This window comes from Humulus lupulus, chromosome 1 (genome assembly GCF_963169125.1).
Source record: "Humulus lupulus chromosome 1, drHumLupu1.1, whole genome shotgun sequence".
NCBI classification, from domain to species: domain Eukaryota; kingdom Viridiplantae; phylum Streptophyta; class Magnoliopsida; order Rosales; family Cannabaceae; genus Humulus; species Humulus lupulus.
In genome coordinates this window covers 288,356,098-288,370,389 of record NC_084793.1, presented here as the reverse complement: position 1 = coordinate 288,370,389, position 14,292 = coordinate 288,356,098, and the positions used below count along the sequence as shown (strand labels likewise).

The 14,292-nt window shown below is 37.9% G+C and overlaps 1 protein-coding gene across 1 annotated transcript; it reads right to left on the bottom strand.

Annotated features, from left to right (window-relative positions):
• Positions 1 to 348: 348 nt before the first annotated feature.
• LOC133778679 (uncharacterized) lies at positions 349 to 1,387 on the bottom strand. The gene is made up of 2 exons (XM_062218686.1): positions 1,149 to 1,387; positions 349 to 1,030 (listed from the first exon to the last, which is right to left on the bottom strand). The coding sequence occupies exons 1-2, from the start codon at positions 1,385 to 1,387 to the stop codon at positions 349 to 351; spliced, it is 921 nt and encodes a 306-aa protein (XP_062074670.1).
• Between the last annotated feature and the right edge of the window lie 12,905 nt (positions 1,388 to 14,292).

Below are 14,292 nucleotides of genomic sequence, written 5' to 3'. Positions count from 1 at the left end.
CTCTGCCTCTGGGGGTCTCCGCTTCTTCTGGACAGAAGTTGCATTTTTGTCAATGTTCAGGGCGTGACATATGACGTTGCAGTCGATCCCAGTCATATCCAAATGTGACCAAGCCAGGACATCCTAGTTTTCTTGCACTCACGTAATTATGGCAACCCTGACCTCTGAGTTCAGGTTTCTCCCGACTCAGATTACTTTGGTTGGATCGGTGTCATCGATGCACACCTCTTCCACCTCCTCCATGGTTTTAATGCCCTATCCACTTCTATCCACAGATCCAATTCGTTCTCCTCCCAGACCACCCTCCGTGCTGGCTATGGTGGTGGGATTGGATTAGCATTTTCCTCTTCAAGAGACTCTTCGCGGACCATGAAGATTAGTCGGGAAAAGACGTGATAGAACTTTTGGGGTGCTTTTTTGATCTCCTCGCATAGTTCCCACTCCTCCATTATCGCATGGGAACTTCATGCAGAGATGGGGGATGGAGGTGATGGCGTCGAAATCGATTAAAGCAGGACGACCAAAAATTACGTTGCACGTAGTGGGGTAGTCCACCACTATGAAAGTGAAATATTTGAACGAGCCCTGAACCTTATTCCCCAACATCACGGGTAGTTGAATCTTACCCATTAGGAGCAATGAATCCCCATTGAAGCCATAGATCTGTGTTGGGCATGAGGCCACATCTACCTCTGTTAATCCAATCGCTGTGAAGGCTGGCTTGAACAGTACATTGATGGAGCTCTCGTCATCCACCAAAACTCGGGATACCCTTTTGTTGGCGATTTTCACATCAATGACCAAGGGATCATGATTCGGGAAATGAACATTCCGGGCATCCTCTTCTGTGAACGTGATGGGCAGGTTCATCAACTTTGGGCGTTGAGCCAGAGTTTGGACTATGGGGCATACCTCATGGTCGTGATCGAGCTTGCTGAGGTATCTTTTCTGATCATTCCAAGATGGCCCTCCCAAATGCGGGCCACCTGATATGGTGGCCACGTGGCCATCTACCCGTGGAGGCACGGTTCTGGGAGAATATGGATTTCCAGGCCCAGGTACTTGCATTATTGGGCCTCCCTAGGGGGCCTGTGCTTCCGAGCCTGTAACGTACCCTCCCTGAGGATGTCGGTACAATCCAGGTGCACCTGGAGCCATAGGTTGTCTGGGAGCTGCTCGCAGTCTCAGAACCCCTGTTGGCAGCCTGGCCCAATGGTGGAGATGCCCTAGTTTGATCAGGTTCTCGATCTTGTTCTTCAGCTGACGACACTCTTTCGGTCATGTGACCCACGTCCTTGTGGTAAGCGCACTTGTTGTTGGTGTCCCTCGAATTATTTCCCCCTTTAAACATGGGGGCTGGCTTCCGGTAATGGACCACGTTGCCCATTGCCAGGTAGATATTTTCTCGGTTGTCCACCAGGTTGGTATATTTCCTGTATTGGGGATCGTACCCCTTTTTTTCCCTTCTTTGATGGCTCAGATCGGTTCTGACTCTTGCCTAATCTCTTTCCTCAAGAGGGGTTGGTATGCTCCTCTGGCTTGAGGCGGTTGGGCACCGCCGGGAGCGGTACTATACCCGGTGGGTGCCACTCTGCTCCTAAAAAGTGGGGCTGATGGAGCCAAGTTATACCCCGTTGAATTGGGCCCATAGACCATCGGGTTCATGAATGGCATCCCAAGGGTCCCAGCAGATCCGGACGCCGCTGGGGGTGCCTGATAGATATTTGCTGGCTACTACACTCTATTTTCGGGGAAGGTTTGGGCAGTCGACTGGGTTGCTAGCTGCCACCCAAAGGCTTGGATTCGGGCCTCCTCCCAATTGATGAAACCTTGAGCCCTCCTGATGAATTATTCAAGAGTGGTCGCCTTGTTGTGCTGCATGTCGTCCCAAAGAGAGGACCCAACTCTGATCCTAGACTAGAGAGCCACCAGGCGTTGTTCGTTGTCCACCATAGATTTTGAAGCTTCCTCTGTAAAGTGCTAGAGTGGGATGTTGTTTTAGATTAGCCAGCGCATTAACTTGGATGTCCAGCTTTATGGATGCCATGAACTATTTACGGAATGCTGACTGCAATCCGGACCAAGATTGGATTGATCCCGACTTAAGTCTTTTCCATTACTCTTCTGCGGGTCCAGCCAGAGTTATTTAGAAACATAGGAATTTTTCGTTGTCGCAGACGTGACCTACAGTCATCAGGCGATTGTAGCGGGACAAGTGATTTCTGGGGTCCGTGTTCCCGGTATAGGCGGGTAGGTCCAGTATCTTGAACCCCTTTGGTAGCACAACATCTAGTATGTGCTTGGCGCATTGCTCATTTTCCTCTTCTTCGGAATTGGAACCTTCGCCTTCTTTCCGGAACAAACGTTCTGTGACTTTTTTAAGAGCGACCAGCTATTCCATGAACTTTCTGTCCATTCCATCATCTAGGGGGACTCTCTTGTTCCTCCTATCGTTGAGGTTATTCCTCAAGTCACCTCCTCCGGGGCGAATATTTTCCTTGCAGGCCCACTCCTTTCGGGCGTTGAGGTCATCACGCAAGTCTACTCGAGAAGTATCGTCTCCCGAACTGACGACTTCTGGTTCTTCTCTGCATTTGCGCCCTCCGTGATCCTTGTTCACGGAAGTGCTGGGATAAAAGTATCGTTCCCAATCATCCTGTCTAGGGATGTTTCGGGGCTTAATACCCTGCGGGCACTTCTCCTGCAGATCGTTCAGATGATCCCGTCATGGGACAGGATTTATCTGTTCTTTCCTTGGGAATTGTCCTAGGTTAGCCCCGATCTTTGGAACAGGATGAGCTTTCTTCTGGGGGTTTGTTTTTCCCACAGGATCGACCATTTTGGCTTTTTCTTTCGCATGAGCAGGATTCAAATGGCTGGCTCTGGGATGCGGGGATGGTCTCAGAGGAGGAATAGGGCTAGCGTCGTTGGGTACGCCAGACTTGATAGGTGGGACAAACAGCTGTGTTCCTGGAGGAGGAATGGCTGAAGGATTGGCTGCCAATCCTTGGGCAGCAATAAAGGCCTGAAGAGCCAGGAGGGACTCTTGCATTTGGAAAGTAGCCTCTTTTTGTTCAGCTATCCTGGCTTCTTGATCCAAGACCTATTGTCTCAGGCGGACCACCTCTAGATCCTCATGTTCAGGATTCATGTCCTTCTCGTTAGGATCAACGGGGTTTTCAGCCTCGTGATTCTCATATTCCCCTTCATCTTCCTCATAAAAGCCTTCATCGTAGTCAACCCCATCCCTGAAGTTTTGGGAATCGTCAGGCAGAGGCCCCTGATAAGAGGTATCCTCTGGTTGGTCTTGAGGAAATGTTTGATTGGGCAATGGTTCTCCATTGTCTTGTTGTTTCTGGTGAGCAGGATCAAACACGGTGTGCCTAGTGTTCACCATTTTTGCAGATGATCGAGATTGATTCAAGCTTCCTTCAGCTCTCAATGAAAGCACCAAAATGTTTACCGAGTTTTTCGGAAAATAGAAATTTATTAAGAAGTAAGAGCTGAAAAGAAATCATTAGAGATGAACAATCAGAGTTTTTACATGGTTGGGGAGTTAATGAGCCTTAGTCCACGAGTCAATAGTATTAGACTTTAGAGAGTTTCTGACAGTGGTGTTTTCTACAAGCTTTAGCAAAGTTTTTGCTTACAAGAGAAAATTATGGGATCCCCGCTAGAGTGCACAACTGGCCCTATTTATAGGAAGTCAAGCGTAATGGGCTTGGGCCAGACTAATCCGAACCCAATAAGGATGTAATCACAGTTTGCTCGCTAATGGAGCCATAATACAAAGAATGTTTCATAATAAAATGTAGGTAATCTGGGCCCATTGGGTCGGCTCAGGCGTGGCCAAGCCTTACAGCTGCCTATTGTACGTTAACTCGGACTAGTCCGCGTGGACTTCTAAGGGGATCCTGGGGACATGATCTGTCAGAGTAGTGGCAATACTGTTTCCAAGGAACAATGTACATTCCGTGCATACCCTCTTCTACAGGTTAGTTGAGGAGACCAACTGTCAGATTTTATGGAGACAGGTCAACATTGGGGATAGCTAGGCTTGCCCTATCCAGAAGTCTGGTCCAGGTTCGTTTACTAATGTCCCCATTCACTTACCAGAGTTGATTAATGCTAAAAAATGTCATTTTATCAAGCTTAAAGTTCAAATTAAGTTTTGATTAATATTTTCTTGAATTTATTGTGATATATTCTATAAATGGAAAATATTAGTTGTAATTTAATTTACAAATATTTTATATGAATTATAATGCATTTGAGCCTAATTAAAAGAAGAAAAAAAAGTAAAGAAAAGAATTAAACTTGAAAAGAAAAAAAAGGAGAGCTGGAAAAAATGATATTATTGTAAGTTAATTTTTTTCAGCCCAGCCCATCCGCCTGAAGCCCCGGCGGCCCACACCCAACCTACTCCAGCCCGAGACTCGGCCCAATCCGAAGGCCCAATCTGCCTGGAGCCCCTGCAGCTCCTGCAATTCTCCTCTCCCAGCCAGTCACGCCATGTGGCATGCTCCCACTAGCTGCGGTTGGGTCAAAGTTTCAGCCTGCACCAGCCCACTTTCTTATGCACTTTGGGCCTTGGACCTTCCTTTTTGAGCTTTAAAGCTCATATTTTGTGGTGTTTTAGAAAAATGGCAAAATAACCATTCACTAAAATAACTAGAGAAATATTAATAATAAGATTTGATTTTTTAAAATCATATTTTATTATTAATATTTCAGAATTATTCTCTAAACCTCATTTGTAATTTAATTTATTTTTAGTCATTTTCTTCTTCTTCTATAAATAGGGACTCTTTTTTCACATTTGGTATGTAATTTTGAGAGTAAAGAAACTATAGCAAAATTTCTATATATTTATATAATTCTCTTTTTATTTATATAACTTCTATATATTTATATAATTATCTTTTTATGTAACAAAAAGAAAGGAAAAGAAAAAATGACCATTCTCTTCATGCATTCATAGAGGAACAATCCAAACTAAATCGCCAAATGATGGAAGAAATCAAGGAAATGAAATGTCAATTCTCAAAATTGACTGAATCCTTGGCCATTCCGAAAAAAAGGCAAACTTCCTTCCCAACTGAAATTCAATGTACAAGGCCAACACATTGCCCAATCTTCAAATTCACTTGATCAAAATGTTAAGGAAGTAAATGCCATCAAAACTAGAAGTGGTAAAACTTTGCAAGACCCATCCATAAAAGCCAACTCTCCTAGTACTCCAAAAGTTAATCCCGAGAATGCACCATTCAATGCTTCTCCAAAAGTACCATTTCCCCAAGCTTTGAAACCTGTTGGGAAACTTCCTGATAACTGAGCTAAAATCCTTGAGCACTTGACACAAGTGAAAATTAATCTTCATTTGCTTCACATCATAAAACAAGTACCAGCTTATGCCAAAACCATCAAGGATCTATGCACTAAAAAAGGAATCACCATGTCAAGAAGACTGCTTTCTTGACTGAGCAAGTGAGTGCGGTGATTGAACAAAAGACACCGCCGAAATACAAAGATCCCGGTTGTCCCACCATTTCTTGCCAAATTGGGACTCATGAAGTCAGCCAAGCTTTACTTGATCTTGGCGTGAGTGCAAATCTCATTCCTTACTCTGTGTACTTGAAACTCGGTCTTGGAGAAATGAAGCCAACATCTATTATGCTACTGCTTGCTGACCACTCCAACAAAAAGCCTAGGGGTATTGTTGAGGATGTTTTAGTTCAAATTGAAAAATTCTATTACCCCATGGACTTTCTTATTCTTGATACCCAATTTGTGGTAAACATGGAGTCAAAAATTCCTATTATCCTCGAAAGATCATTCCTTGCCACTACAAATGATTTGATCAATTGTCGGAATGACCTAATGAAGATATCGTTTGGAAATATGACTCTTGAAGTCAATATCTTCCACATCGGGAAACAACCCTGAGAAGATGATGAATGTTATCAAACATTCATGATTGACACTTTAATTCCCGAGGAGGTTTAATTGCGAAGCAACTTCGATAATCTTGATGAACTCTTCCTTCTTTCTAACAACGAAAGTCCCAATTCTATTGAGTCTACTCTTGCAATATTAGATCACATAGACTCACGCAATAGAAGGACCAAGTTTTGGCAACCTCACTTTGAAGAGCTACCTCGTGAGAGGGCACAACCAAAAAGTTCAGCCGAAGAGGTTCTAATTGTTCAATTCACCCAACTTCCTGAGGGTTTGAAACATGTCTTCTTGGGAGATGGTGAAACCTTTCTAGTTATCATCTCGTCCTACCTTCAAAATTCTCAAGAATTGCAGTTACTCGAGCTACTGCGAACGCATAAATCTGTGATAGGTTGGACGCTTGCTAATATCAAAGGTATTAGCCCTTTAATTTGTTCCCATCGAATCAATCTGGAGGACCAGGCTATCCCTCAAAGAGATCCTCAAAGGCAACTGAACCCCGCAATGAAAGAAATTGTAAAAAATGAAGTTTTGAAATTGCTAGACGATGTATTATTTACCCAGTTGTTGATAGCAAATGGGCCAGTCCAACTCAAGTCATGCCCAAGAAATCTGGTGTCACTGTGATCCAAAACGAAAAAAGGGTCCTTGTCCCCACAAAAATTGTGACAGGGTGGCGCATGTGCATTGATTATAGAAAATTAAATGCTGCCTCCCGCAAAGATCATTTTCCACTCCCATTCATTGATCAAATCCTTGAACGTGTAGCTGGTCATCCATTCTATTTCTTTCTTGATGGCTATTCTGGCTATTATCAAATTGAGATTGCATTAGAGGATCAAGATAAGACCACTTTCACTTGTCCCTTTGGCACTTTTTCTTTCCGGCGTATGCCATTTGGCTTGTGTAATGCACCAGCTACATTCCAAAGATGCATGATGAGCATCTTTAGTGACATGGAAGTATTCATGGATGACCTAACCATTTTTGGAAATTCCTTTGACACATGTCTTCTTCATCTTGAAGCTGTTTTAAAACGGTGTATTGAGAAAGGACTTGTGCTCCATTGGGAGAAATGTCACTTCATAGTATCTTTTGGCATAGTCTTAGGCCACAAGGTTTCTAAAAAAGGAATTGAGGTTGATCAATCCAAAGTCGACCTTATCTCCAACCTGCTTACTCCTAAGACTGTCAAAGACATTAGGTCATTCCTTGGTCATGCTGGTTTCTATAGGAGGTTCATACAAAAAAATTCAGTGATTGCTCACCCGCTAAGCAACCTCCTAGCCAAAGATGCTACCTTTGAGTGGACACCTAAGTGTGATGAATCATTCTGAACGCTTGTAAATTCACTCACCTCCGCTCCCATCATTCAATCACCCGATTGGAGTCTTCCTTTCGAAATCATGTGTGACGCCAGCAACTTTGCTGTGGGAGTTGTGCTAGGACAACGAAGGGAGGGGAAACCCTTTGTTTTATATTATGCAAGTCGAATTCTCAATAGTGCTCAAATGAACTATTCCACTACTGAAAAATAGTTGCTTGTCGTCGTCTTTGCCCTTGACAAATTTTGATCTTATTTGATTGGATCACCTATTACGATCTTCACGGATCACTTCGCCTTGAAATACCTCCTTTCCAAAAAGGATGCTAAGGTGCAATTAATACGGTGGTTCCTTTTTTTGCAAGAATTTGATATCACAATCAAGGACAAGAAAGGTGTTGAAAATTTCATCGCGGACCACTTGTCCCGACTTGAATTTAGTGATCCCGCTGATGGTCCACCTATTCATGATGATTTCCCCGATGAACAATTGCTTTCTGTTACTAAGTTACCGTGGTATGCTCACATCATGAACTACTTAGTAACAGGTGAACTTCCATCTAAATGGAGTTCACAAGATAAACGCAAATTTCAAGTCGAGGCGCAATTTCTTTTGGGATGACCCATACTTATTCAAGTATTGCCCCGACCAAATTATGCAAAGATGCATCCACGACGATGAGGTGTCTAGTGTGTTGAATTTTTTCCACAATGATGCTTGTGGTGGTCACTTTTCTGTGAAGAAAACTGCTGCAAAAATCTTACAATGCGGTCTTTACTAGCCCACTCTATTCAAAGACATCAATGATTATGTCGTTCTTGTATAAGGTGCCAAAAGTTAGGTTCCTTGTCTCGTCGGCACATGATGCCCTTGAACCTAATTCTTGTTATCGAAATATTTGATTGTTGGGGGATCGACTTTATGGGGCCATTTCCACCTTCTTTTGGCTACCTTTACATTTTTCTCGCTGTGGATTATATTTCAAAATGGTTCGAGGTTGTACCCTATCAAACCAACGATAGCACTACAGTTGTCAAATACTTGAAAGAAAATGTATTATCAAGGTTCGGTATTCCTCGCGCTATCATCAGTGATCAAGGCACTCATTTTTGCAACCGATCTTTTGAAGCTCTAATGCGCAAGTACGATGTACTTCATAAATTTTCAAATGCCTATCACCACAGAAAAGTGGTCAAGATGAGTTAGCCAATAGGGAAATAAAACACATTTTGGAAAAGACGGTAAATCCTGACCGCAAAGATTGGTCTACATCGCGCTGCTTTCAAATCCCCTCTTGGGATGTCTCCCTATCGACTTGTCTTTGGAAAAGCCTGTCATTTACCTATCGAGCTCGAGCATAAAGCTTATTGGGATATCAAAGCCCTAAACTTTGATTTGAATGCCGCAGATATCAATCGCAAACTCCAATTATCCGAAATTAAGGAGTTAAGAAACAATGCATATGACAATTCCAAGATTTATAAAGAGAAATTGAAAATCGCTCACGAGAAACAAATCTTGCGAAAACACTTTGAGCCAAATCAGAAAGTGCATCTGTATGATTCTCACTTGCACTTGCACCCCAGTAAATTGCGATCGCGATGGACTAATCCATTTGTAGTGAAGCAAGTATTTCCCAACGGTTCTGTTGAGGTCGAGGACCCAACCGATGGGAGAGTTTTTCGAGTCAATGGCCAAAGAATGAAGCATTACATTGAGAGTGAGAGTCATGTTGAAGAGGTCATTCTTAAGGACCCAATTTATGCACTCTAAACTTCTGATTGGTTTGTTTGTTTTTTTTATTGTTATTTTTATTTTTCTGTCTTTCTTTTATTTTTGTATGTTTTTCGTTCTTGTATTTTGTTTGTTTTGGGGTACTGTTATCAGGATATTTACGCTCTCACCTCATGGACATGGTCATCATCCATGTGTTCTCTTTCCCTACCTTTTTATTGAGTATTCATTTTGACATTGAGGACACTGTCTGATTTTTGGTTGGGGGTGGTGAGCATTCATTAGCATTTATTTGGAAAATCTTATTGTCGTGTTGAATTTTTAAGTTAATTTTTTTTCAAAATATTCCAAGTATGAGGACAACTTGTTGGTTCGAGTCAGTTTTTACTATGTTTAGCTATTAAGAAGTGATTTTCAGAGTTCTTTTGTGCACTTTCCAAACATGTGATAAATTGGTTGTTAACACAAATAGTTGAGAGAAATTTTAAGTTTACAGTATTTCATTTCTTGGTGAGTTGTGAGAGTTGAGAAAACAATTTTCTGAACTTTTATTGATCATTTGAGTTGGTAAAGTCACATCTTTGGAATTTAAAACATGGCATTTACTAGAGGGATGTTTTTCATATAAGAATGAGTCTTTGTAATAATGTTTAAATTTGTATTCTATTTATTTTATTTGGAATTTCCTTTTTATTTTTGTGTTGTCTCTTGTCAAAAAGAAAAAAAAAAGAAATAAAAAAAGCAAAAGAATGATAAAAAATGAAAAAAAAAATGATGAAAAAAAGAAGAAGAAAAAAAATGAAAAATGCAAAAAAAAAAAAAAAAAAAAAGAACATGAGCAACACTTTCCTTTATTATTTTGTAGTTGTTGAAAAAAAATCTTTCTATTATTATTATTTTTTATTTTGTGTAATTGTATTAAAAAAATTTAATTTTTTTATTATTAATAGTTTCCTTTTCTTATTTACCATTTCTAGTAGTTATCATTTTATTTTTTGAGTTTTCTCATGTAAATCCCAAAGATTATTTGTCATTTGAATTCCAATAAGTTGATATGCCTCTCTTGTTATCAATACTTGCTCAAACTGTTTGTCCTAAGAAAGTTTATCTTTTTTTCATTTGAGAATAAACTGTTACATTTCCAACTCCAAGAGTGTTATCCTTCCCATTAATATACTTTCAATGCCTGTGAGGAATTTGGAGTTAAGACCTTTATACTTTTGAGATTTTTCGATACTATTTGTGTTACGACTTGCAATAAAAATGAATGTGGCTTGGTGCACACACACACACAACTCTGAAATTGCAACTGAAATAGCTTCTATAGTAATCTCTGACTTCTTGCTGATACTTTGAAAATGCTTAGATGATTTTGCTTGGTTTGACTTGATTATTCAACTTGACAATTTTCTTTTTCGCTTGAATTGCTAGAGACTAGCAATAAGTTGGTTGGGGGTTGTGATTAGTGCTAAAAAATGTCATTTTATCAAGCTTAAAGTTCAAATTAAATTAAGTTTTGATTAATATTTTCTTGAATTTATTGTGATATATATTCTTTAAATGGAAAAAATTAGTTTTAATTTGATTTACAAATATTTTATATGAATTATAATGCATTTGTGCCTACCTAAAAGGAAAAAAAAAGTAAAGAAAATAATTAAACCTGAAAAGAAAAAAAAAAGAGTTGAAAAAAATGATACTATTGTAAGTTAATTTCTTTTTTTTTTTCCAGCCAAGCCTGCCTGGTCTCCAGCAGCCCAGCCCGCCTGGTCTCCAACAGCCCAGCCAACCCATCCACCTGAAGCCCCAGCTGCCCGCGCCCAACCTACTCCAACCCAATCCGAAGGCCTAATCCATCTGAAGCCCCAGCAGCTCTTGCCCTTCTCCTCTCCCAGCCAGCCACACCATGTGGCACGCTCCCACTGGCTGCGATTGGGTCAAAGTTTCAGCCTGCCACCAACCCACTCTCTTATGCACTTTGGGCCTTGGACCTTCCTTTTTGAGCTTTAAAGCTCATATTTTGTGGTGTTTTAGAAAATGGACAAAATGGTCATTCACTAAAATAGCTAGATTAATATTAATAATAAGATTTGATTTTTTAAAATCATATTTTATTATTAGTATTTCAGATTTATTTTGTAAACTCCATTTGTAATTTAATTTATTTTTAGTCATTTTCTTCTTCTATAAACAGGGACTCTTCTTTCACATTTGATATGTAATTTTGAGAGTAAGCAGAATAACTACCTCATATGCATTAAAATAAACGTGCAACATGTTATATATTTTCTTTCTTTCACTTTCATCTTTTCACTTTCCTTTCTTTGAGCCCTAGAGGATGCTGTTGCTGGAATTATATAGGGAATCACATTCCCACCTAAACCTAACATGATAATAGGGACTTTCTCCCTTATAAACATTCATTATATAGGGAAGTACATCTCCCTTATTACATTTTGGGACATAGGTCTCCCAAGCAGCACCTCTACTTTAACGTTTTCAATAACTTATTTGTAAACATTAAACATGTTTATGCATAATAAATATAACATGCTTTAAAATAACTTATGCATAAAAATAATATTGTGAAATAACATGTAAAGCATATAAATGCACATAAGACACATAAAAGACTTTTGTTGTAGATGAGGATTCTATTTACCTCGTGTCCTGATAAAACAACCAAAATTATTAGCTTCATGATAAAAACACAAACTTTTAACTTACATAAAATCTATACATGATATAATTTTAGTTTATAATTGTTTTTATTCTCTTTTTCCTATTTTATTATTTATTTTATGCCCAGGCGTATGGTCATGCTATAATCGTCTATGGCAAGATCTCGGTCTAAAAGTCGTGGTAATTGTCATATGGAAATGTCCAAGTCATAATATCAATCCATATAAATAGGGAACAATGTCATATAATAAAAGTCCATATAATAGTCCACATAAGGGTATAAAAAGTTCAAAGTGTGACCATAGCCTATATAAATTTTAGTATTATAATGACACATTAAAATTGTTTATATTTCAATTTTAGCATTGTAATAGCATAGTAAAATAATCTATATATTTTTTTGGCATTATAACGACATAGTAAAATAATCTATATATAAATTTTGGTATTATAATGACATAGTGACATAATCTATATATAAATTTTGGCATTATAACGACATAGTAAAATAATCTATATATAAATTTTTAGCATTATAATGACATAGTAAAATAATCTATATAAATAATAGCTAAACTGAAAGGCTTGGGAAGGAGCTTACCTAAAAGGTCTTCGTAGGCTAGCGCTACAAACAGAACTTCGCCTAGATCTTAGAGATTTAGAACTTTAAAAGAGTGCTAAGAAGATTTTTAGGTAGAGTGAGAGAAAAAAATTGAGGTTTGTAATTCAAAATGAATTTGGAAGAGGTTATTTATAGGAAAACCTTGGATTACTATACTGCATAGTAAAATAATAAAATATCTAAAATATTCAAAATATCAAGCATAGTAATTTTCTAAAGTCATCACTGCACAATCACATTTATCACTACTACATCAACATGTGGGACCCATGGGGTGGATCCCGTTGTGGGACCCATTCAGACCCTACTGTGGGACCCTTGCGGACCCCGCTGTGGGACCCACTATGAATAGTACCAAAAAATGAAAACTTCACAATCTTCTTATATTACTTAGTTCAACATTTATGACTCACAAACTTTTCTGAGAAAAATTCTCTAACATCCATATATTAATTATTCTCATGTGTTAGTTACTTCAACAACTTAGAATTGTTAAAATCCCACAATAGAATACTGTTACCACAGTTATATCCCCAACGATTAGGTTATTGTTTCCAATGGTCGGATCACTATTTACAAACGGTCATAATGACTAGTTTTTTTGTCATATATATACTTGTTCCTTCAACCATTTACTTGCAACAACTTCTTCATCTCTTATCCTTCTAAATAAATTCATCATCCAATCATGAATTTCATTTTATTGCCCATAACTTTAGTGATTGTTTGCTTGTACTTTGCATCATTCTATGGGTATTATACTAATGAAGTGCCCATGGATATTATAGTTGCGTTTTCATTAATTATTCTTCCACTTTACTTAATAGCTCTAGTCCTCGATTAATATTGTATTGTACTCAAAAGTATTAATAAAAATATCTTCTCTTATTTTTCATTATTGTTTTAATACATTTGTAGAAAGAAGTGGGAGTTACAATATTTCTGGGTTATAAGATCAGATCATGTCTTTTTTTTCCTTCAAATTTAATGTTTCTTTTCATATTTAATATAAGTAACTCGTCATCCCTCGTATGGTAACTGGTTACCCCTCTTATGGCAGAAGGTTACTCCTCTCAAGGTAACTGGTTACCCCTCCTGATACATGTTATTTAACCTAACACTAGGATTTTTTTTTACATAACTGTGAAAAATCAATAAAGTACCTGTTACCTTACCCAACCTTTGAAAAAAACATACTATCTAAAAAAAAAAGAAAAAAAAATATTTATAATAAAAAATGATAAACACAATTCATATTACAAAAGAAAAAATTGCAAAACAACCAATGAAATATTTAATATAAAAATAGTTATATAAAATTAATATAAAAAAATCAAATAAACTAAAAAAAATAATAATCAAATTATAAACATACCCTTCCAAATTAATAAAAGAGAAAATTACATTTTATATGAGATTTTTAATAGTGTGCAAAAATATGACTTTTTTTTTCAAAAAAAAAAAGTTAATCTATGGGTTTTTTTTAAGAATTTACACTTTTATGGGTTTATTTTCCCATATATTTTTTTTATAAAAGTTGGTTTATGTCATAGTTTTACTCTTAACCAAGTTTTCTTAATTTGGAAGGGTATGTTTGTAATTTGATTATTATTTTTTTTAGCTTATTTGTTTTTTATATTACTAATTTTATACTAAATTTTTCTTTGGTTGTTTTGCAAATAATTTTTTTTAATATGAATTGTGTTTAAAATTATTTTTTATTTATTATAAACATTTTTTTTAGATTGTACGTTTCTTTTTTCAAATCATCGGTAAGGTAACCAGTTACTTGATTGATCTTTGCCAGTTATGTAAAAAAAATATCTTAGAGATAGGTTAAATAACATGTACCAGGAGGGTAACCATTTATCCTGAGAGGAGTAACTAGTTACCATAAGATTGGTGACGGGTTACTCATATTAAATATGAAAAGAAACATCAAATTCGATGGAAAAAGAGGAAGAACACTTC